Source organism: Oryx dammah, unplaced genomic scaffold (assembly GCF_014754425.2).
Source record: "Oryx dammah isolate SB20612 unplaced genomic scaffold, SCBI_Odam_1.1 HiC_scaffold_3, whole genome shotgun sequence".
Taxonomy (NCBI): domain Eukaryota; kingdom Metazoa; phylum Chordata; class Mammalia; order Artiodactyla; family Bovidae; genus Oryx; species Oryx dammah.
In genome coordinates this window covers 87,228,268-87,250,071 of record NW_024070187.1, presented here as the reverse complement: position 1 = coordinate 87,250,071, position 21,804 = coordinate 87,228,268, and the positions used below count along the sequence as shown (strand labels likewise).

Genomic DNA, 21,804 nt, shown 5'->3' with positions numbered 1-21,804 from the left:
TGGTGTGGAGATTCCTTAGAAAACTGAAAATAGAACTGCCTTATGACTCAGCAATCCCACTGCTGGGCATACACTTCGAGGAAACCAGAATTGAAACAGACGCGTGTACCCCAATGTTCATCACAGCACTGTTTATAATAGCCAGGACATGGAAACAACCTAGATGTCCATCAGCAGATGAATGGATAAGAAAGCTGTGGTACATATACACAATGGAGTATTACTCAGCCATTAAAAAGAATGCATTTGAATCAGTTCTAATGAGGTGGATGAAACTGGAGCCTGTTATACAGAGTGAAATAAGCCAGAAAGAAAAACACCAATACAGTATACTAACGCGTATATATGGAATTTAGAAAGATGGTAACGATAACCCTGTATGCGAGACAGCAAAAGAGACACAGATGTATAGAACGGACTTTTGGACTCTGAGGGAGAGGGAGAGGGTGGGATGATTTGGGAGAATGGCATTGAAACATGTATACTATCAGGTAAGAAACAAATTACCATTCTATGTTCGATACAGGATACAGGATGCTTGGGGCTGGTGCACGGGGATGATCCAGAGAGATGATATGGGGTGGGATGTCGGGGGGAGGGGTTCAGGATTGGGAACTCATGTACACCCGTGGCGGATTCATGTCAGGGTATGGCAAAACCAATACAGTATTGTAAAATAAAGTAAAAGTAAAACTTAAAAAAAAAAAAATAGGCATCTCAGAAAAGCATCAATAGTATCAGTATTGGATGTCAAAGCTAAGTAAACTTTTAAAAATTGTACTATGTAGAATTTTCAAAATCTAGTTGCAGTCTTACTCTTTTGCAAAATATGAATCCAACTAAGAGTAATTAATTACTTATTTACGAATGAGTGTTTTCTTGTATTAGCACACAGAAAAATTTAACTTAAATTGATTGTATTTTTAATTATTCACATTAATTTCTAGGGGAAAAAAAAGAAAAATGAAAATTCAGCTGTCAATATTTGAAACCTTCAGAAGTAGAAATAAATTTTGTGAAACTGAAACTTTCTGTAGTGTATAGCATAGAACTATATATAAGAACTTGATTTAATGATTTGGTTGATCTCCTAAATGCAGGTCTTATTTGTTATTTGGAAAGCCAGGGATTTTTGTTTGTTATTCCAGGGATTATAGTTTTGAATTTTCTCATTCAATAGGTAAAATCTCTTACAGATTCCAAATTATTTTGTTGTATTGAAAAATTGTTCTTAAAAAGTCATCTTTTCCTTTTTTCTCTTATTAATTTCTCTTATTCTTTATACCATCTCTTACATGGTGTTCCAGGCTACCTTCCCACTGACTCTGAATTTTTTTTCCTCGCTAATCATACTTATTCTCAGTGACTAGCTCCCTCTTCAAGCAAGCTAGCATATCAAGTTTATCTTCCTAACTATTTCACTCTGTTAGTATCCTCTTCAAGAAATTTTTCCTGTCTCACCAGTCTCTGTAATCCTCTGAAATTGAATCTTAGTTGTTATTCAGAGACCAGTCTAGTGCCCTTTGAACTCATCTCCCATTGAGTCCCTCATGTGATTTTCTACTTGCTTGGTCTTTTTTGTGTCACTGTCTCTCATATCACATTTGTTCTCATCTCGGGAATTCTCATGTCCTTCCTCAGTTTTCTAAAATTACTCATTTCTTGGGTGCAATGTAAATCTCCCCTTCTACAGAAACTCTTCCATTCCATTTGAGCTCACATTGAAATACCTTATCTCTTAAAGATTGTAGAAATTCTACAATTTGCTATTACCTTTATCATTTATTTTGACAAATATATTGTTATTACCTTAACATACAACATACATATACCTCATGTTTCCAAATAGACTTAGCTCCTTAAGAAAGGCACTTATCTTTTATACTCTTTCGTTATTCATTTCATTACTTTTCTTATTGCCCACTGTGTACAGTTGTACAGATTCCAAATGTTGCATTTTGTACAAAATGTAATAATCAGAGATCCACAGACAAAATTAGGTAACTGAATTGTCCCATACAAATATTTTTAAATACTGTAGAAGTGTTAATGAGGCATCAAGCAAAGGTGCAAATGCCATTTAAGGTATTCACTAAAAGATAATATTTATTTATATTAATTGGAGGATAATTACTTTACAGTATTGTGGTGGTTTTTGCCCTACATCAACATGAGTCAGCCATGGGTGCACATGTCCCCTCATCCTGAATCCCTCTCCCACCTCCCTCCCTACCCCATCCTTCTGTGTTGTCTTAGAGCACCAGCTTTGAGTGCCCAACATCAGCATTGAACTTGCACTAGTCATCTATTTTACATATGGTAATATATATGTTTCAGTGCTATTCTCTCAAATCATCCCACCCTCGCCTTCTCCCACATAGTCTAAAAGTTTGTTCTTTACATCTGTGTCTCTTTTGCTGTTTTGCATATAGGGTAGTCATTACTATCTTTCTAAATGCCATTATATGCATTAGTATACTGTATTGGTGTTTCTCTTTCTAACTTGCTTCACTCTGTATAATAGGCTCCAGTTTCATTCACCTCATTAGAACTGGCTCAAATGTGTTCTTTTTTTATAGCCGAGTAATATTCTGTTCTGTATATTACCACAACTTCCTTATCCTTTGTCTGCCAGTGGACATCTGTGTTCCTTCCATGCCTTAGCTATTGTAAACAGTGCTGCAGTGAACATTGGGGTACATGTGTCTCTTTCACTTCTGGTTTCCTTGGGGTATATACTCAGCAGTGGAATTCCTGGGTCATATGGCAGTTCTATTTCCAGTTTTTTAAGGAACCTCTACACTGTTCTCCATAGTGGCTGTACCAGTTTGCATTCCCACCAACAGTGTAAGAGGGTTCCTTTTTCTCCACACCCTCTCCTGCATTTATTGTTTGTAGACTTGTTGATGGTGGCCATTCTGACCCACGTGAGATGATACTACTTTGTGGTTTTGATTTACATTTCTCAAATAGTGAGAAATGCTGAGCATCTTTTCATGTGTCTATTAGCCATCTGTATGTCTTTGGAGAAATGTTTGTTTAGTTAAAAGATACGGGTAATTTTAAAAGATGTAGATGAGAAGGAAAAAAAGGCAACAGAGGAAATGTACTGACTATAAACATCTGTTTATCCATCTGTAGAGTTGTTGTGTCAGTAATACTATAGATTAGAGAAAGTAGAGTCTCTTGAATAGGGTCTAAAGATTTTTAACAGTGAATTTTGTCAACAGTAAATAATATAACCATCGTTCAAGCTTTAGGCAACTGTATCTTATTTCCTTTGCATTACCTAGTACAGTACTATCCATTCAGTTTTTATCTGAAAAAAAGAACAAAATTGTTATTTCTACTCTTTTGATGCTTAAAATTGAAATAGGATGCTAAGATCTAATGAGTTAGCTGGGGCGGGGGGGAAGGTGAGGTTTTTCTTTCACACATATCATGTATTTCTTCATACTAACTTTTGGTTACCTTTTTTAAAATTCAGAATGGTTTAGACTAACACTGACTGACTGACTAGAATTTTAGCTCAAATTATTCTGTATCTTTTCAGGAGTTGGAATGAAAGTGAACAGTATAGATTTATCTAATTCATTAAAACCAAAGCCTGTCTCTTTTTTTGTTTCTGTGCTCAGTCATGTCTGACCCTTTATGACCACATGGACTGTAGCCCGCCTGGCTCCTCTGTCCATGGAATTTTCTAGGCAAGAAGACAGGCGTGGGTTGCCATTTCTTACTCCACTTTTTTATTTGAAATGCCAGTAATACCCAACTAAACTCTCTATTTTGTGGCACTAATGTCAATGAAATTGTTGTTCAGACAGACTAGATTTACTGAATTCTGATAGTTTGTTTTCAGTCTGACATTCTGTTTTTTAGGGTCATGTGAAAGTGGTGCGCTACTTAGTCAAAGAAGTCAATCAGTTTCCATCAGACTCTGAATGTATGAGATACATAGCAACGATCACTGATAAGGTAATACACTGATTAAATTCATCCCCACTCTATGTATGAACTTGGGATCCCATTTGGCTTTTACATATTTGTATATTCCACATTAAGAAGAGAAGCCTTAGTTTGAGCAATAATGTGTGGCATATAACTATTTTCATTTATGTAGTATTTGGGAATGAAGTATGCTGTTTAAGAAACTCTTCAGAGTATTTCTTACCTAGTGAAGTAATAAAACATTTTCTATGATAGAATTACTTTAGCTTTTTAGATAGTACTTAAGCTAATTTAATTTTAATGTTGATAATAAACAACCTAAAGCAAGTTATTGTTACTATTCATTAGTGATATAATCTATCCAGACTGATAACTTTTCTGAGAGGAACAAGTCAGTGAATTTTTTTTATACTTAAACAAAAATTAGCATAGTACTTTTACTTATGGTCAAGAAAACTCTTAACATATTCAACATAATATAAAAACAAGACTGTCAGGTTAAGAATGAATTTGCTAGGATCTTTTTGCAGGAAAAGTAGAGAACATAAAATAAATCCCTTTAGAATTCTAATTGAAATCAAAATATTGGAATGAAATCCTAAAACATGCTTCTGAAAAATGTAAAAATGTCTTTCATTTTCTCAGTTATTATGTGACAGCAACTTTTCTCATTAATTTTTGATTTAACACAGCTAATCCACTGTCTTGCCTGCCTCTAGATTTTTTTCATGAGAATTAGTATTCCTAGATATCATTGGTCTCTATGTGGGAGGACAGAGATTGAAAATAAGGCTTTATCTTAGCATGGAAATATCCCTTTCCTGTCAAAAAGTGTGTTCTGAAAATGAAATGAGAGAAAAGTCTATATTGTTTTTTATGAATGATTCTAGCATAAGAAGTTACAGAAACAAACTAAGTATTTGAGAACAGTTCTTGCCAAATAAGTATTTAAAAAATTTTTAAACTCGTTTTCTTTTGTTGACATTGCCCCTTTCCTTTAGCCTGTTAACCACCTAATAGATTATTGCAGCTCTATTTGCAGTATGATTTCTCATTTTTAAAATTATAGGACTAAATAATTTTAGTACCAAATGGATATTATTTTGAAGAACAGTAGAGGCTCTTTGCTTATGTATTTAAAAAAACATGCCATTTAAATTATGTTTTTATTTGGACCTTTTTTGCCCTATTATTGATCTTTACTGCTTATGTTCATTCGAGTACCTTATTTAATATTTTCATGTTTTCAGGAATCTCTCTAAATTTTAATTATTTTGAGGTTAGAAACATCTTAATTTTTTTGTTTTAGGAGATGCTGAAGAAGTGTCACCTTTGTATGGAATCAATAGTACAAGCCAAAGATAGACAGGCTGCTGAAGCAAACAAAAATGCCAGCATTTTATTAGAGGAGTTAGACTTGGAAAAGGTAACCTTTCATATGAAAAATATTATCTACTTTTTTCCTTTCTGCTTTTCTTCCTCCTTATTTGTAATCTGTGGTTTTTTGCTTTGTTTTGCTTTTGCTTTAAATTATGTATGTGGTTTTCTCTCCAAGTTTGGCTCAACTGGTAGAATTATGAGTATTTTAAATATTGTTATATCATTAAAATAGTTTTCTTTATAGTTAAATTAACAAAATGTTATTGTAGAAATTGCATTGATCTGGAAGTGAGAGAGCCTAGCCTCTAGTGCTCAGTTATCTCAACAAATGTTCTGTTAATCCCATCCAAATCTCTTTCAGGCATACTGCAGCATCATCCCCATTATTCCTGCAGGGAGTAGAATACTCCAAACATGGTATAGTTTGGACAGTCCCATAGCTGCTTCTTTACTCTCTGTTCTATCACGAACTGTCCTCTAGAATGTAAATATTATAGAAATAGTAATCATAGAAGGAAAAGAATTTGTTGGTATTGAATATTATAGAATATATATTCTGTCATGTTTTATCTTTTTTAAATAGGTTAAAAATGCTATAAAGTTTAACATGAACTTTTCAAATATGTAGTGATTGTGGGGCTGGAGCACTGACCACTCCCCCATGCAGTTGAAAATCCATGTGTAACTTTAGAGTTGGGCCCTACATACCTGCAGTTTCAAGTCCATGGATTTCAACCAACTGCAATTTGTGTAGTATTGTAGTACTTATTTATTTTAAGGAGTTCACATGAAATGGGACTGTTGAAGCCCATGTTGTTCACAAGTTAGTTGTATATTAGAATATTTTTCATTAGAGTCAGGTACATTCTTTTTGTTTAGACTTACTATGTTAAGCTACGTATTTCATCTTGCATGAAGAAAATAAAATTATTTTAAACATTTTTTTCTAAAGTCAGTGTAAAAATACTCTTATTTTCTGAAAAATATATTTAATATTAAGGTTTTTCATTTAAAAAAATTTTCTAGTTTATATTCTGATCAAATAAAAATTAGCTTTTTCTTGGCCACTTTGAGGTTTTAATTGAATAGGAACATATTGTTATAATATAATCACTGTAACAATTGTTATAGTGATTGTTACAGGCTATTATAATACAATATTATAGGATTATAATACAATATTATAGGATTATAATATCCTGAGAATAGATTGTTATAATCTCCGTAACAATTACTTGACCTGTCTGGAAGTTAGCCTATCCTCTATAATGCTCAGTTATCTCAACTAATGTTTTCTTAATCCTCATCCAAATCTGTACTACACTGATCCTGGACCTTGTAATTTGTTGCCAACAGATTTATCAGAAGTACCAAATGCACTAGGAAGACATACACGGCCAAGGAATAACCAGCTAGTGAAATATGACCAGTTGCATCTAGTATTTATTTAATGTTTACTAAAATACCAGGCAATATGTAGGGTCAAATTATATGAGAGAATATAAATTATTTGACTCTATAAAAGTGTTATTACCCTCACATTACAGGTAGAGAAACTAAATCTATGGGATATTAAGTAATTTACCTAATCTAGGATAGAATTTAAATCTATTTCTTTTTTATTCTAAATTCCCTGGTTTCCTTGCTCCCCTTAATTGAAGTCCACCTGCGTTTTAGTGCTTCCTCCTTACAGTTATTATAATATCCTGTTTTTGCATTACTCTCTCATTTTTAAATGTTAGATTCTCTAAGTATTATTTAATGATATTGTTTCTTTTTGCATTGTTATAAATCTTAGAAGGGCTTCCTTGGTGGCTTAGTGGTAAAGAACCCTCGTGCAAATGCAAAGGACACTAATTTGATCCATGGGTCAGGAAGATCCCCTGGAGAAGGAAATGGCAAGCCACTCCAGTATTCTTGCCTGGGAAATCCAATGGATAGAGGAGCCTAGAAGGCTACAGTCCTTGGGGTCACAAAGGAGTGGGGCACGACTTAGCAACTAAACAAAAACACAGTTATGGAAAGCATCCTTTTTTTTAGCTGACACATAGATGTCTGTTTTTAAATAAAATTTTTGTTTCATCCCTTTGTTGTTTATACATTACATGAAATACATTTAGGAATATACTGCAAGCCTGTGGATTACAAAGTCAAACAGCATTTAGGCATATGTCCAGTTGTGCATGTCTATTCTTAATCAACGTGAATGGGTTTTTCTATGTGCAGTGTAAACTGTGAACTCTGCAAAGTTGCCTCATATTTTAGTCTCCCTTTCACATCTTTCTACTTTTCTTCCCTTTTTTATTTTCATGTTCTGATATTCTAAATACTGCATTTTACTTAACTTGTTTGTCTCTCTCTACCATCATTTTGTATGAACCACAAAATGATGCCTGGCATGTTAGTAAACATTTGTTGAACACATAAATATCCATGTATGTGAAGATAGTATACTTAAAAGAATCATGTAAACATAATACTCTAACACTTGCTTTTCCCACTCTCAATAACTGAAAAGGATTTTCAATTGATTGTGATTTATAACTGCATAATATACTACATAGTAAGTTTCCAGTATTGTCACTACACATAATGTTGCAATAAACATTATTATACATATTTTGTTATATTTTGGCACTTTTATTTTTATGGAATAAGTTTCTTCCTTCACATGAGTCAGTATATTTTAAGTTTGATACTTCCAGAATATTTCTCTAATACCATCAGCAGTACATAAGTGTTGTTTTCTTGAATTCTTGCCAGCCTTTCTTAACCTTGATGTTCATGCTTTCAGGGCCTCAGATTTAAAGCAATTTGAAAGGAACTTCTTTCAGTGTCATTGCATATTTCCCCATAATATTAATTCTTAATCATAAATTAATTAGATGTAAATTATTCCACATGCATTGATACTTTATAAGCAGTTTTGAATGAGGGTGGTATATAGATAGAATTTTAGATTATGGAGGAGACTATCCTGCTTGAACTGCAGCTTCTTTCTAGTGTATTTGGCAAATTATCAGATTGACATGTGTTAGGATTTGGTTCACAATTTTTTGCTTATGATTTACATCTGGAAAAACATACCTTTTTGCCATTTGAGACTTGGTACATTCTGGCTCCACCATTTCTGACTTAGAAACATCATTGAAGTTGGTCTTATCTAGTTTAACTTGGATGTTCTACATGGATAACTTATTCTTTTAATATAAATTTATTTGTTTTAATTGGAGGTTAATTACTTTACAATATTGTATTGGTTTTGTCATACATCAACATGAATTCGCCACAGGTATATATGTGTTCCCCATCCTGAACCCCCCTCCTTCCTCCCTCCCTGTGCCATCCCTCTGGGTCATCCCAGTGCACCAGCCCCAAGATCCAGTATCATGCATCGAACCTGGACTGGTGATTCGTTTCATATATGATATTATACATGTTTCAATGCCATTCTCCCAAATCATCCCACCCTCTCCCTTCCCACAGAGTCCAAAAGACTGTTCTATACATCTGTGTCTCTTTTGCTGTCTCGCATACAGGGTTATCGTTACCATCTTTCTAAATTCCATATATACGCGTTAGTATACTGTATTGGTGTTTTTCTTTCTGGCTTATTTCACTCTGTATAACAGGCTCCAGTTTCATCCACCTCATTAGAACTGATTCAAATGCATTCTTTTTAATGGCTGAGTAATACTCCATTGTGTATATGTACCACAGCTTTCTTATCCATTCATCTGCTGATGGACATCTAGGTTGTTTCCATGTCCTGGCTATTATAAACAGTGCTGTGATGAACATTGGGGTACACGCGTCTGTTTCAATTCTGGTTTCCTCGAAGTGTATGCCCAGCAGTGGGATTGCTGAGTCATAAGGCAGTTCTATTTTCAGTTTTCTAAGGAATCTCCACACCATTCTCCATAGTGGCTGTACTAGTTTGCATTCCCACCAACAGTGTAAGAGGGTTCCCTTTTCTCCACACCCTCTCCAGCATTTATTGCTTGTAGACTTTTGGATCGCAGCCATTCTCACTGGTGTGAAATGGTACCTCATTGTGGTTTTGATTTGGATTTCTCTGATAATGAGTGATGTTGAGCATCTTTTCATGTGTTTGTTAGCCATCTGTATGTCTTCTTTGGAGAAATGTCTATTTAGTTCTTTGGCCCATTTTTTGATTGGGTCGTTTATTTTTCTGGAATTGAACTGCAGGAGTTGCTTGTATATTTTTGAGATTAGCTGTTTGTCAGTTGCTTCGTTTGCTCTTATTTTCTCCCATTCTGAAGGCTGTCTTTTCACCTTGCTTATAGTTTCCTTTGTTGTGCAGAAGCTTTTAATTTTAATTAGGTCCCATTTGTTTATTTTTGCTTTTATTTCCAGTATTCTGGGAGGTGGATCATAGAGGATCCTGCTGTGATCTATGTCGGAGAGTGTTTTGCCTATGTTCTCCTTTAGGAGTTTTATAGTTTCTGGTCTTATGTTTAGATCTTTAATCCATTTTGAGTTTATTTTTGTGTATGGTGTTAGAAAGTGATCTAGTTTCATTCTTTTACAAGTGGTTGACCAGTTTTCACGGCACCACTTGTTAAAGAGATTGTCTTTACTCCATTATATATTCTTGCCTCCTTTGTCAAAGATAATGCAAGGATTCTTCAATATCCGCAAATCAATCAATGTAATACACCACATTAATAAATTGAAAAATAAAACCATATGATTATCTCAGTAGATGTAGAGAAAGCCTTTGACAAAATTCAACATCCATTTATGATAAAAACTCTCCAGAAAGCAGGAATAGAAGGAACATACCTCAACATAATAAAAGCTATATATGACAAACCCATAGCAAACATTATCCTAAATGGTGAAAAATTGAAAGCATTCCCCCTAAAGTCAGGAACAAGACAAGGGTGCCCACTTTCACCACTACTGTTCAATATAGTTTTGGAAGTTTTGGCCACAGCAATCAATGCAGAAAAATAAAAGGTATCCAAATTGGAAAAGAAGAAGTAAAACTCTCACTGTTTGCAGATGACATGATCCTCTACATAGAAAACCCTAAAGACTCCACCAGAAATTTACTGGATAACTTATTGCTTGTGGATGTTCTACATGGATAACTTATTACTTTGATCAACCTTTCTAATTTGAAAATGTTGGTTAATAGGTCTGTGAAAATTGCTGCTCAATACTGCTTGTTATATTTATCAGATTCCCTTTTCCTTATGCAGGAAACATTTGATTCACTGACTATTTACTATGTGCAAGAGTTCATGCTCTGGAGCAGTTCCTCTGGTCTGACTTTGGAATACTCGCAGTTAGTAGCTGGATCTCTTAGGACGTTAACAACTAGGTTATGTTTTGGGCCGTTAGAATCCATAGGGGATGTTATTGGTCTGCATTTTTAATGTTTTTACCCCTGTACTTTATCGCTTATTTCTCCCCTTTGTAAACGTTCATTAAGCTTTTAGGGATTCTGTCTACCAGTAAATAGTTGGATCCATTTATAATGCCACCCTTCACTGGCCTGACTCTTCTTTCTCCTTATTCTTACCTCAAGCCTAGTAACTGTAAGTTTCTAAGAGGTGGGAAGAAAAGCATCAATCTTGATGACTAATTTTACTTTAAATGTGTGACAGTGAACCCTTTAATGCTGCCCAGTAGTCATACTATATATTTCCCTAGTTTATTCTGCCACTCATCTAGACCATTGTTTCTTTCTCCTTTATCCTGTGACATCTAGTATATACTCTTTTTCAACCTCAGTTGATGATCTTGCATCCTACTCCAATCAGTGAGAAAACTGAAGCACCAGAAGAAAACTGCCAGAGACTTCCCCCCACTCTGTCTTCCCGACTCACAAACCCCTGTACCCATATATTTCCTACTAGTTACTGGATAAACTTGTTGTAACCAATCCCTCCAGTTGTGAGCTAGTTGTGAGCACATTTTCTGTCTGCTATGGCTTACTCAAAAACATTGTTGTAGCAATTCTCTTTTCTTCTATATCATTTTGCTCTCTTCCCTGAATCATCATCCTCGTCATGCACATTTCTTTATCCAGTCTTAAGAAAGCTGTTGATTTCTGTTTCCTCTAGTTGTGAGCATATTTTCTGTCTGCTGTGGCTTACTCAAAAACATTGTTGTAGCAATTCTCTTTTCTTCTATATTATTTTGCTCTCTTCCCTGAATCATCCTCATCGTCATGCACATTTCTTTATCCAGTCTTAAGAAAGCTTTTGATTTCTCCAGTACCTTTTCCCTGCCCGTTTCTTTGGCTGCAAGCCCATTTCCTTGCTCCCATTTGCAGCAGAACTCCTTGTCTACTTTGCTAATTTCCAGTTCCTTTTTTCTTGCATCTATTCCTGCTAGGTTGTCCCTCCCTCACTCAGCTCTACCAAAACTATGTTTTTATGGTCTCCAGGGACTCTCATGTAGCTAAATCCAGTGGTTACTTCTCTATCCTTATCTTACTAAACCTTGTAACACGTGATATACTCTCTTTACTTGGCCTCCATTACATTACACACTCTTGGTTTTTCTCTTCATCTTTCTGAGTATTCCTTCTGTGTCTCTAGTTCCTCCTCATCTCTCCTCTTAGTTGCTAAGCCATTTAGCTTTTTACAGATCTTCTTTATCCATTGATCATCTCATCCTGCTTCTTACCTTTATATAATAGCTGATCCAAAATCTATATCTTAAGCCCAGACCTCTTCCCTACACTCTAGTCTCTTATATCCAGCTAGCTACTCAACATGTCCTTGTGGAAACCTAATTAAACATCTCATACTTAATGTCCAAATATGAACTCCTGATCTTTGCCTCTTCCAACCCACAACTCTATAACTGCTCAGGCTAAAAATCTTGATATGATCTTTGATTTTTCTCCACTCTGTTGCAAAATCGAGTGACCTTTGCCTTGGATCTCTATCTGAAATCCTAGTCCCTATTCATCACTTCTCACTCTGATTCAAGTCACTAATATCATCTCTTAGCTTTATTTCCACAGTAGTCATTTAACTAATCTCCCTGATTCCATCACTGCTCTGCAATCTGTTCTCTGTTTAACACTTAAAGTGATCATCTTGTATCACTTAGACCAGATCACTCTTTTGCCCAAAACCCTACAGTACCATTTCACTCAGAGTAAAAGTTTTTAAAACGCCCTGTGGGATGTGTTTGGTGGTGAAAGTAAAGTCCGATGCTGTAAAGAGCAGTATTGTATAGGAACATAGAATGTTATGTTCATTAATCAAGGTAAATAGGATGTGGTCTAACAGGAGATGGCAAGAGTGAATCAGTGGACTAAAAATGGATAGGAATGGGTGAATTTAATTCAGATGACCATTATATCTACTACTGTGGCAAGAATGCCTTAGAAGAAATGGAGTTGCCCTCATAGTCAACAGGAGTTTGTGATGTAGTACTTGGATGCAATCCCCAAAACGACAGGGTGATCTCGGTTTGTTTCCAAGGCAAACCATTCAACATCACAGTAACCTAAGTCTACGCCCTAACCACTAATGCTGAAGAAGCTGAAGTTGACCGGTTCTTTCAAGACCTACAAGACCTTCCAGAAGTAACACCACAAAAAAGATGTCCTTTTCATCATGGGAAACTGGAAGGTAAAAGTAGGAAGTCAAGAGATAACTGGAGTAACAGGCAACTTTGGCCATGGAGTACAAAATGAAGCAGGGCAAAGACTAATGGAGTTTTGCTAAGAGAACCCACTGGCCATAGCAAACATCCTTTTCCAGAAACACAAGAGACGACTATACATATGGACATCACCAGATGGTCAATACCAAAATCAGACTGGTTATATTCTTTGCAGCCAAAGTTAGAAAAACTCTATACAGTCAGTGAAAACAAGATTCGGAGCTGAGGGTGGCTCAGATCATGAACTCCTTATTGCCAAATTCAGACTTAAATTGAAGAAAGTAGGGAAAACCACTAGGCCATTCAGGTATAACCTAAATCAAGTCCCTTATGACTCACTGCAGATGATGACTGCAGCCGTGAAATTAAAAGACGCTTACTCCTTGGAAGGAAAGTTATGACCAACCTAGATAGCATATTGAAAAGCAGAGACATTACTTTGCCAACAAAGGTCCGTCTAGTCAAGGCTATGGTTTTTCCAGTGGTCATGTATGGATGTGAGAGTTGGACTGTGAAGAAAGCTGAGCACTGAAGAGTTGATGCTTTTGGACTGTGGTGTTGAAGAAGACTCTTGAAAGTCCCTTGGACTGCAAGGAGATCCAACCAGTCCATTCTAAAGGAGATCAGCTCTGGGATTTCTTTGGAAGAAATGATGCTAAAGCTGAAACTCCAGTACTTTGACCACCTCATTCGAGGAGTTGACTCATTGGAAAAGACTCTGATGCTGGGAGGGATTGAAGGCAGGAGGAGAAGGGGACAACAGAGGATGAGATGGCTGGATGGCATCATCGACTCAGTGGACGTGAGTTTGAGTGAACTCCGGGAGTTGGTGATGGACAGGGAGGCCTGGCGTGCTGCGATTCATGGGGTCGCAAAGAGTCAGACACAACTGAGCAACTGAACTGAACTGAACTGATGATTATACAGTGGACATGACAAATGGATTCGAGTGATTAGGTTTGTTAGAGGGCCTGAAGAACTATGGATGTAGGTTTGTAACATTGTATAGGAGATGGTGACAAAAACCATCCCCAAGGGGAAAAAAAATGCAACAAGGCGAAATTGGTGTCTGAGGAGGCCTTACAAATAACTGAGAAAAGAAAAGCGAGAGACTTCTCTGGTGGCCCAATGTCTAAGACTCTGAGCTCCCAATGCAGGGGGCCTGGGTTTGATTCCTGGTTAGGAAACTAGATCCCATATGCCACAGCTAAGACCCAGTGGAACCAAAATATATATATAGGTATTTTTTAAGAGAAGCGAAAGGCAAAAGTGAAAGATATATCTAACTGAATGCAGAGTTCTGAAGAATAGCAAGGAGAGACAAGAAAGAAAGCCTTCTTAAGTGAATAATGCAGAGAAACAGAGGTGGCAAAAATATACAGACAAACTGTACAAAAAAGATCTTAATGACCCAGATAACCACAATGGTGTGGTCACTTCCCCTAACACCAGACATCCTGTAGTGTCAACTCAAGTTGGCCTTAGGAAGCGTTACTACAAACAAAGCTAGTGGAGGTGATGGAATTTCAGCTGAGCTGTTTCAAATCCTAAGTTATGATGCTGTTAAAGTTCTGCACTCATGACAGCAAATTTGGAAAACTCACCAGTAGCCATGGAACTGGAAAAGGTTTTCACTGTGTATCCTAAAGAAGGGCAATGCCAAAGAAACTACCACACAATTGTGAAATTGTTGAAACTGCCACACAGTTGTGCTTATCTCGCATGCTAACAAGGTAATGCTCAAAATCCTTCAGCCTAGGCTTCAACAATATGTGAACCAAGAACTTCCAGGTATACAAGCTGGATTTAGAAAAGCCGAGGAACTAGAGATCAGATTGCCAACATCTGTTGGATCATAGAAAAAGCAAGAAAGTTCCAGAAAAACATCTACTTCTGCTTTATTAATACACTAAAACCTTTGACTGTGTGAATCACAAAAAACTGTGGAAAGTTCTTAAAGAGATGGGAATACCAGACCACCTTACCCATCTCCTGAGAAATCTGTATGCATGTCAAGAAGCAAGTTAGAACCGGACATGGAACAATGGACTGGTATGGAATGGCTCAAAATTGATAAAGGAGTACCTCAAGGCTGCATATTGTTACCCTGCTTATTTAACTTATATGCAGAGTACATCATGCAAAATGCCAGGTTGGATGAATCATAAACTGGAATCAAGATTGCTAGAAGCAGTATCAATAACCTCAGATATGCAGATGACACCACCCTAATGGCAGAAAGCCAAGAGGAACCAAAGAGCCTCTTAGTGAAGGTGAAAGGGGAGAGTGAAAAAGCTGGCTTAAAACTCAAGGTGCAAAAACCTTAAGATCATGGCATCTGGTCCCATCACTTCATGGAAGATAAGATGGGGAAACAAACAGTGACAGACTTTCTTTTCTTGGGCTCCAAAATCACCTGCAGAGGGTGACTGCAGCCATGAAATTAAAAGATGCTTGCTCCTTGAAGCAAAAGCTGTGACAGCCTAGACAGCATACTGAAAATCAGGGACATCACTTTTCCGACAGAGGTCCATATAGTCTAAACCATGGTTTTTCCAGTTGTCATGTAGACATGTGAGAACTGGACATTAAGAAGGCTGAGCACCAAAGAACTGATGCTTTTGGACTGTGGTGCTCGAGAAGACTCTTGAGAATCCTTTGGACAGCAAGAAGATCAAACCACTCAATCCTAACAGAAATCAGTCCTGAATATTCATTGGAAGGACTGATACTGAAGCTAAAGGTCCAATGCTTTGGCCACCTGATTCAAAGAACCAACTCTTCAGAAAAGAGCCTGATGCTGGGGAAGATTGAGGGCAGAAGAGTAAGAAGCCGCAGAGCATGTGATGGTTGGATAGCATTATCAACTCAATGGACATAAGTTTGCGACATTCCCAGGGACAGTGAAGGACAGGGAAGCCTGGTATGCTTCAGTCCATCTGGTCACAAAGAGTTAGACATGACTGAGCAGCTGAACAACAAAAACAACTACAGTGTCATTTCCAGCAGAGTAAAAGAGAAAAGTCTTTAAAATGCCCTGTGGGACCTTAGGTAATCAAGACCACTGATATGCTATCTGAAAGTGATTTCCTACTATTCTCAATCAAACTGGCCTACATAAACATGCCAAAGAATGTTCAAACTACCACACAGTTGCACTCATCTCACATGCTAGTAAAATAATGCTCAAATTCTCCAAGCCAGGCTTCAACAGTATGTGAACTATGAACTTCAAGATGTTCAAACTGGATTTAGAAAAGGCAGAGGAACCAGAGATCAAGTTGCTAACATCCGTTGGATCAGAAAAAGCAAGAGAATTCCAGAAAAACATCTACTTCTGCAATATTGATTACGCCAAAGCCTTTGACTGTGTAGATCACAACAAACTGTGGAAAATTCTGAAAGAGATGGAATATCAGATCACCTTACCTGTCTCCTGAGAAATCTTAGTGCAGTTCAGGAGGCAACAGGTAGTACCAGACATGGAACAACAGACTGGTTCCAGAATTGCAAAGGAGTACATTAAGACTGTATATTGTCACCCTGCATATTTAACTTACATGCAAAGTACATCATGTGAAATGCTGGGGTGGATGAAGCGCAAGTTGGAATCAAGATTGCCAGGAGAAATATCAGTAACCTCAGATTTGCAGATGATACCACCCTTATGGCAGAAATGGAAGAACTAAAGAGCCTCTTGATGAAAGTGAGAGAGGAGAATGAAAAAGCTGGCTTAAAACTCAAGATTCAAAAAAAGAAGATCATGGTATCCAGTCCCATCACTTCATGACAAATAGATGGGGAAACAATGGAAACAGTGAGAGACTTTATTTTCTTGGGCTCCAAAATCACTGCAGATGATGACTGCAGCCATGAAATTGAAAGACACTTGCTCTTTGGAAGAAAAGCTACGGCCCACCTAGACTGCATATTAAAAAAGCAGAGACATTTCTTTGCCACCAAAGGTCCATCTAGTCAAAGCTATTGTTTTTCCAATATTCATGTATGGTTGTGAGAGTTGGATTATAAAGAAAGCTGAGCCCCAAAGAATTGATGCTTTTGAACTGTGATGTTGGAGAAGACTTGAGAGTCCCTTGGACTGCAAGGAGATCCAACCAGTCAGTCCTAAAGGAAATCAGTCCTGAATATTCATTGGAAGAACTGTCGCTGAAGCTGTAGCTCCAATACTTTGGCCACCTGATACAAAGAAGTGACCCTGATGCTGGGAAAGATTGAAGGCAGGAGGAGGAGAGGACATCAGAGGATGAAATGGTTGGATGGCATCACTGACTTGATGGACATGAGTTTGAGCAGGCTCTGGGAGTTTGTGATGGACAGGGAAGCCTGGCATGCTGCAGTCCATGGAGTCACAAAGAGTCAGACACAACAGAGCGACTGAACTGACCTGAACTGAGAGGAAACTTGGGTACTTTTGGAAGATCAGCAAAAGTTTCTAGGGGGCAGATACTATGCAAACAAATTCTATATCTCCAGTTTCCATTTGTGTTCTTTCCTGAAATCCATCTGCTTGAGAAAATATCTGATTTTCTATAGATTCTCCTTAATTATTTATCTTTCCAAAAACAAAAATCTTAATCTCTTACCCAAGAAAATATAATTATGATGCATTGCCTCCTGATGTGAAAATTTTCAAGGTGGCAAAACCTTTCAGTCACCCTGAACAGGGATTATTTCAAAAGTGAAGAGGAGTGACTAACAAAGGCTGAAGACTAAAAAAATGAAATCAGACTTTTTCCTCAAGAAACTTAAATCTGATTTTCCATATAAGGTTATCTCTAAGCACTGGTTTCACTAGTTAGGCTATTGTGACATTTTCCATAAACTAAGTATCATTGTTTTGACATATATTTAAAATGCACATAAAATATACAGATAGCTTCCCAGGCAGCACCAGAAGTAAGGAATTTGCCTGCCAGTGCAGGAGATGCAGGGGAGGTGGGTTCGATCTCTGGGTCAAGAAGATTCTCTGGAGGTGAAAATGGCAACCCACTCTAGTATATCTTGCCTGGAGAACTCCATGGACAGAGGAGCCTGGTGGGCTACAGTCCATGGGGTTGCAAAGAGTCCAACCTAACTGAGCATGTAAGCACAGCTCAGTGTTCTGTAATTGTATACTGTTGTTAATTTATCCCCACCCTGGATCTCACCACAGGAATTTACCTGTTTCCTTTTACTACCATGGTAATCAACTTTTGCAATGGAAAGTATTAAACCTATATTTTTCTACTAGAGGTAGACATTTTATAGAATATATTCTTAGGATAAGCAGTTTGTAATTTTCATAAAAGGCTTTCAAATTACCTTCCCCAAAACTCTTAATATTTATACCAATGGCAGTGTAGGAAAGAATTTATTTTCCCAAACTTTTGCTATCTGATACCTCTTATAATTTACATTTCCTTAGTGACTATGGAGTTATATATATCTTTATCATCATCCATTTTAAAATTAGATTGTCTTATCATTAATTTGATCTTGACATTTAAAAAGATTATCTTCTCTTTATAGTGATTTGAGTATGATTTTGATCAGTGAGTTGAACTAAAATAACTTTGAATTTTATGGTATCCCAGTACCTTTATGATGAATGACATTATATGACAACATTTTTCCAATGATCATTCCAGTGTTATAATTCTGTTTTATTGATTCTTTAACAGTTAAGGGAAGAAAGTCGAAGGCTGGCTTTGGCTGCCAAACGAGAAAAGAGAAAGGAGAAGAGACGAAAGAAAAAGGAAGAACAAAGAAGAAAACTAGAAGAAATTGAAGCCAAAAATAAAGAAAACTTTGAACTCCAAGCTGCTCAAGAAAAAGAAAAGCATAAAGTTGAAGGTATTTTCTCTAAATAGTCTAATTTCTTTCATATAATGCTTTCTATTCAAAATTATATTTCATTAAATATAAATAACTTAAGATAACATTAAATATCAATGAGTCAAGATAACTAGATCTTTTACGTTATTAAACCCTGAAGTATTTATATGCTCTTTTTATTTATTGACTTCATCCCACTTCTATTGTAAACAATTCCAAACCTACACAGAAGTCGAAAGAATGATAAAACAAACACCTGAGTACCCTTCACCTAATTTAAAAACAAACATTTTACTATATTTGCTTTATCCTTTTCTCTAAGTATATATACATATTTTTTTCCCTAAGCTATCTGAAAATAAATTGCAGGTGTTTGACATTGCACCTGGAATAAATACATAAAATCATAAAAAAAATTATCAGTACTTCCATAATTTCATCTACAGGCAAGACCATGTTCAGATTTTTCTTAAATGAGGAAATCATTTTTAATTACTCTGTAACTAAAAATCATTTGAGGTAAGGATATTGTTAGAAAGAACCACTGTCATTAAACCACCAAATATGTATGGTGTGTATGTATGTATTTCCCTCTCCTCCAGTCTTTTATTTTGAAAAATTTCAGGCTGCAGAAAATTTTAAGAGTTAGTATGATGAATACCTGCAAGTCACCTAGATTCATATAACATTGTGGCACATTTACATTTTTCCTCTTTTTGTTTTGAATAGTCTTATATATATTGTACACATTGTACAGAATTACCCCTAAATACTTGAACAGTATTTCCCAAAAAAACACATTATTTTATGTAATGACAATAACATTATGACACTTGAGAAATTTAATAATTATGAATAATATGTAATATATAGTACATATTCATTCCCAAAATAATTCCACATTTTTAAAAAATGTTTATGTATTTGTTTGCAGCAGGTCTTAGTTGCAGAACACAGGATCCTTTTTTAGTTGTAGCATGTAAGGTCTTTACTTGCAGTATGTAAGATTTTATCTGTGGCATGATGGATCTAGTTCCCTGACCAAGAATCAAATGTGGGTCCCCTGCATTGAGAGTGTAGTGTCTTAGCCACTGGACTATCAAGAAGGTCCCCTGAAATATTTTTTTATAACTTCGTAGTATATGTTGTTTAGAACTTAGGAACAGAGAGAATAGATAAATCATATCCATCTCATTACTAGTGAATGATGGAATGACTGATGACTTTATATCTAAAAGTAGTAGTAAAGTAGCCTCTTGGTTTATTTTTGTCAAGTGCTTAAAGCTAAATATATGGCAAGAACACTAGAACTTGCTAATTCGGTATTACTGCTTCTACAGATGAGCCTGAAGTCTTGACAGAGCCTCCAAGTGCCACAACCACTACTACCATAGGTATATCTGCAACCTGGACCACTTTGGCAGGTTCCCATGGTAAAAGAAATAATACCATAACTACAACCAGTTCAAAGAGGAAAAACAGGAAAAATAAAATTACTCCGGAAAACGTTCAAATTATATTTGATGATCCACTACCAATCTCATACAGTCAGCCAGAGAAGGTGAACGGAGAGTCCAAGAGCAGCAGTACCAGCGAGAGTGGAGATAGTGATAACATGAGAATTTCCAGTTGCAGTGATGAAAGCAGTAACAGCAACAGCAGCCGAAAGAGTGACAATCATTCATCTGCCGTGGTCACTACCACTGTGACCAGCAAGAAACAGCCATCAGTTCTGGTTACATTTCCAAAGGAGGAGAGAAAATCTGTTTCTGGCAAGACTTCAATAAAGTGAGTTCCAATTTTTATTTTCACACTTTACAGTACCGTTATGAAACACTTTGTTGTTGAATTTTTTAGTAAAGCAGTCAAGTGAAAAAGACAAAGTAAGTGTTTGTCCTTGTTCTTAAAGAAGGCACAGTTCTTTAAATGAAAGACTTACTATGTAATTTCTTCATTTGGATTGTTAACCAATGACAAGTATCGGTTGTGGTTTTTCAGAGATTGTTATTGTATTTCAGTTCCGCTATGTTTGACCTCTAGATAATATCTTCTTAAAATTGCCCCTTCATATTATGCCCAGTATTGGAAAATGAAAAATAAATTTCTCATTTATTCATAATATTCAAAAAATAAAGAATAAAATCATGTGTTAGTTTGCTGTTATCATTAAAAAATTCTTCATCTGTTCTATATTTAATGTGTTTTTCCTCCTTGTTAAAGATTGTCAGAGACTATCAGTGAAGTGACCAGTAATTCTCTCTCCACTTGCACAAAATCTGGTCCATCTCCCCTTTCCTCTCCAAATGGGAAATTAACAGTAGCAAGTCCCAAGCGTGGACAGAAGAGGGAAGAAGGATGGAAAGAGGTTGTTAGGAGGTAATTGATTATTTCTTTGTTTTTCCCATTCTTTTTATATGTGCTTTATTTCACAGAGAAGTATAGTGTACCTTGCGATTAAATTCCCCTAACTGTTCCAAATGCTGCAATCAAACTGGTGGCCCAGGGCTGCCAATGGAGACAACCTATACTATATTTTATATGGAAAAAAGTATATGTTAATACTTTCAAAACTGGGAGATTTTACATAAAAAGTTAGGTCATTGTGTGTGCTTCACCTGCATAGATATTGGCTTTTGGTAGTGAGCTAATTTCTTTAAGGTGATAGATTGTCTTATTCTTCTCCTAACCTTGGAGCCCAGTAGATAGTGTCTACCACATGCTTATAAATATTTGGAGAGTAAATAAATATTGGTTTTAAACTATACTTGTCTTCAAATCATAGAATATTTTTACTTTAAGAGTTTTAGAACTAAAATATTTCACTGTATTTTGCTTGGGATTTTTTAAATAATGTGTTAAAAGTAAAACAGTATCCCAGTAACTGAAAGGTGGTAAGATACCACCTACCAAGAAAGGATGTGATCCAAAAAAAGTATAATGTGCATTTCCTTTCCTGTTTTTGGCCAAGACTTCCCCTCAGCCTCC

General features: G+C 36.2%; 1 protein-coding gene across 5 annotated transcripts in view; it reads left to right on the top strand.

The window, feature by feature from the left end:
- ANKRD17 (ankyrin repeat domain 17) overlaps positions 1 to 21,804 on the top strand; it is a 167,848-nt gene that overhangs the window by 121,705 nt on the left and 24,339 nt on the right. For all 5 annotated transcript variants that reach the window (XM_040237045.1, XM_040237049.1, XM_040237048.1 and 2 more), the window contains 5 exons: positions 3,880 to 3,975; positions 5,258 to 5,374; positions 18,666 to 18,837; positions 20,160 to 20,607; positions 21,040 to 21,195. In XM_040237045.1, the coding sequence (XP_040092979.1) occupies positions 3,880 to 3,975; positions 5,258 to 5,374; positions 18,666 to 18,837; positions 20,160 to 20,607; positions 21,040 to 21,195 (989 nt within the window). The remainder of the gene's footprint in view (positions 1 to 3,879; positions 3,976 to 5,257; positions 5,375 to 18,665; positions 18,838 to 20,159; positions 20,608 to 21,039; positions 21,196 to 21,804) is intronic.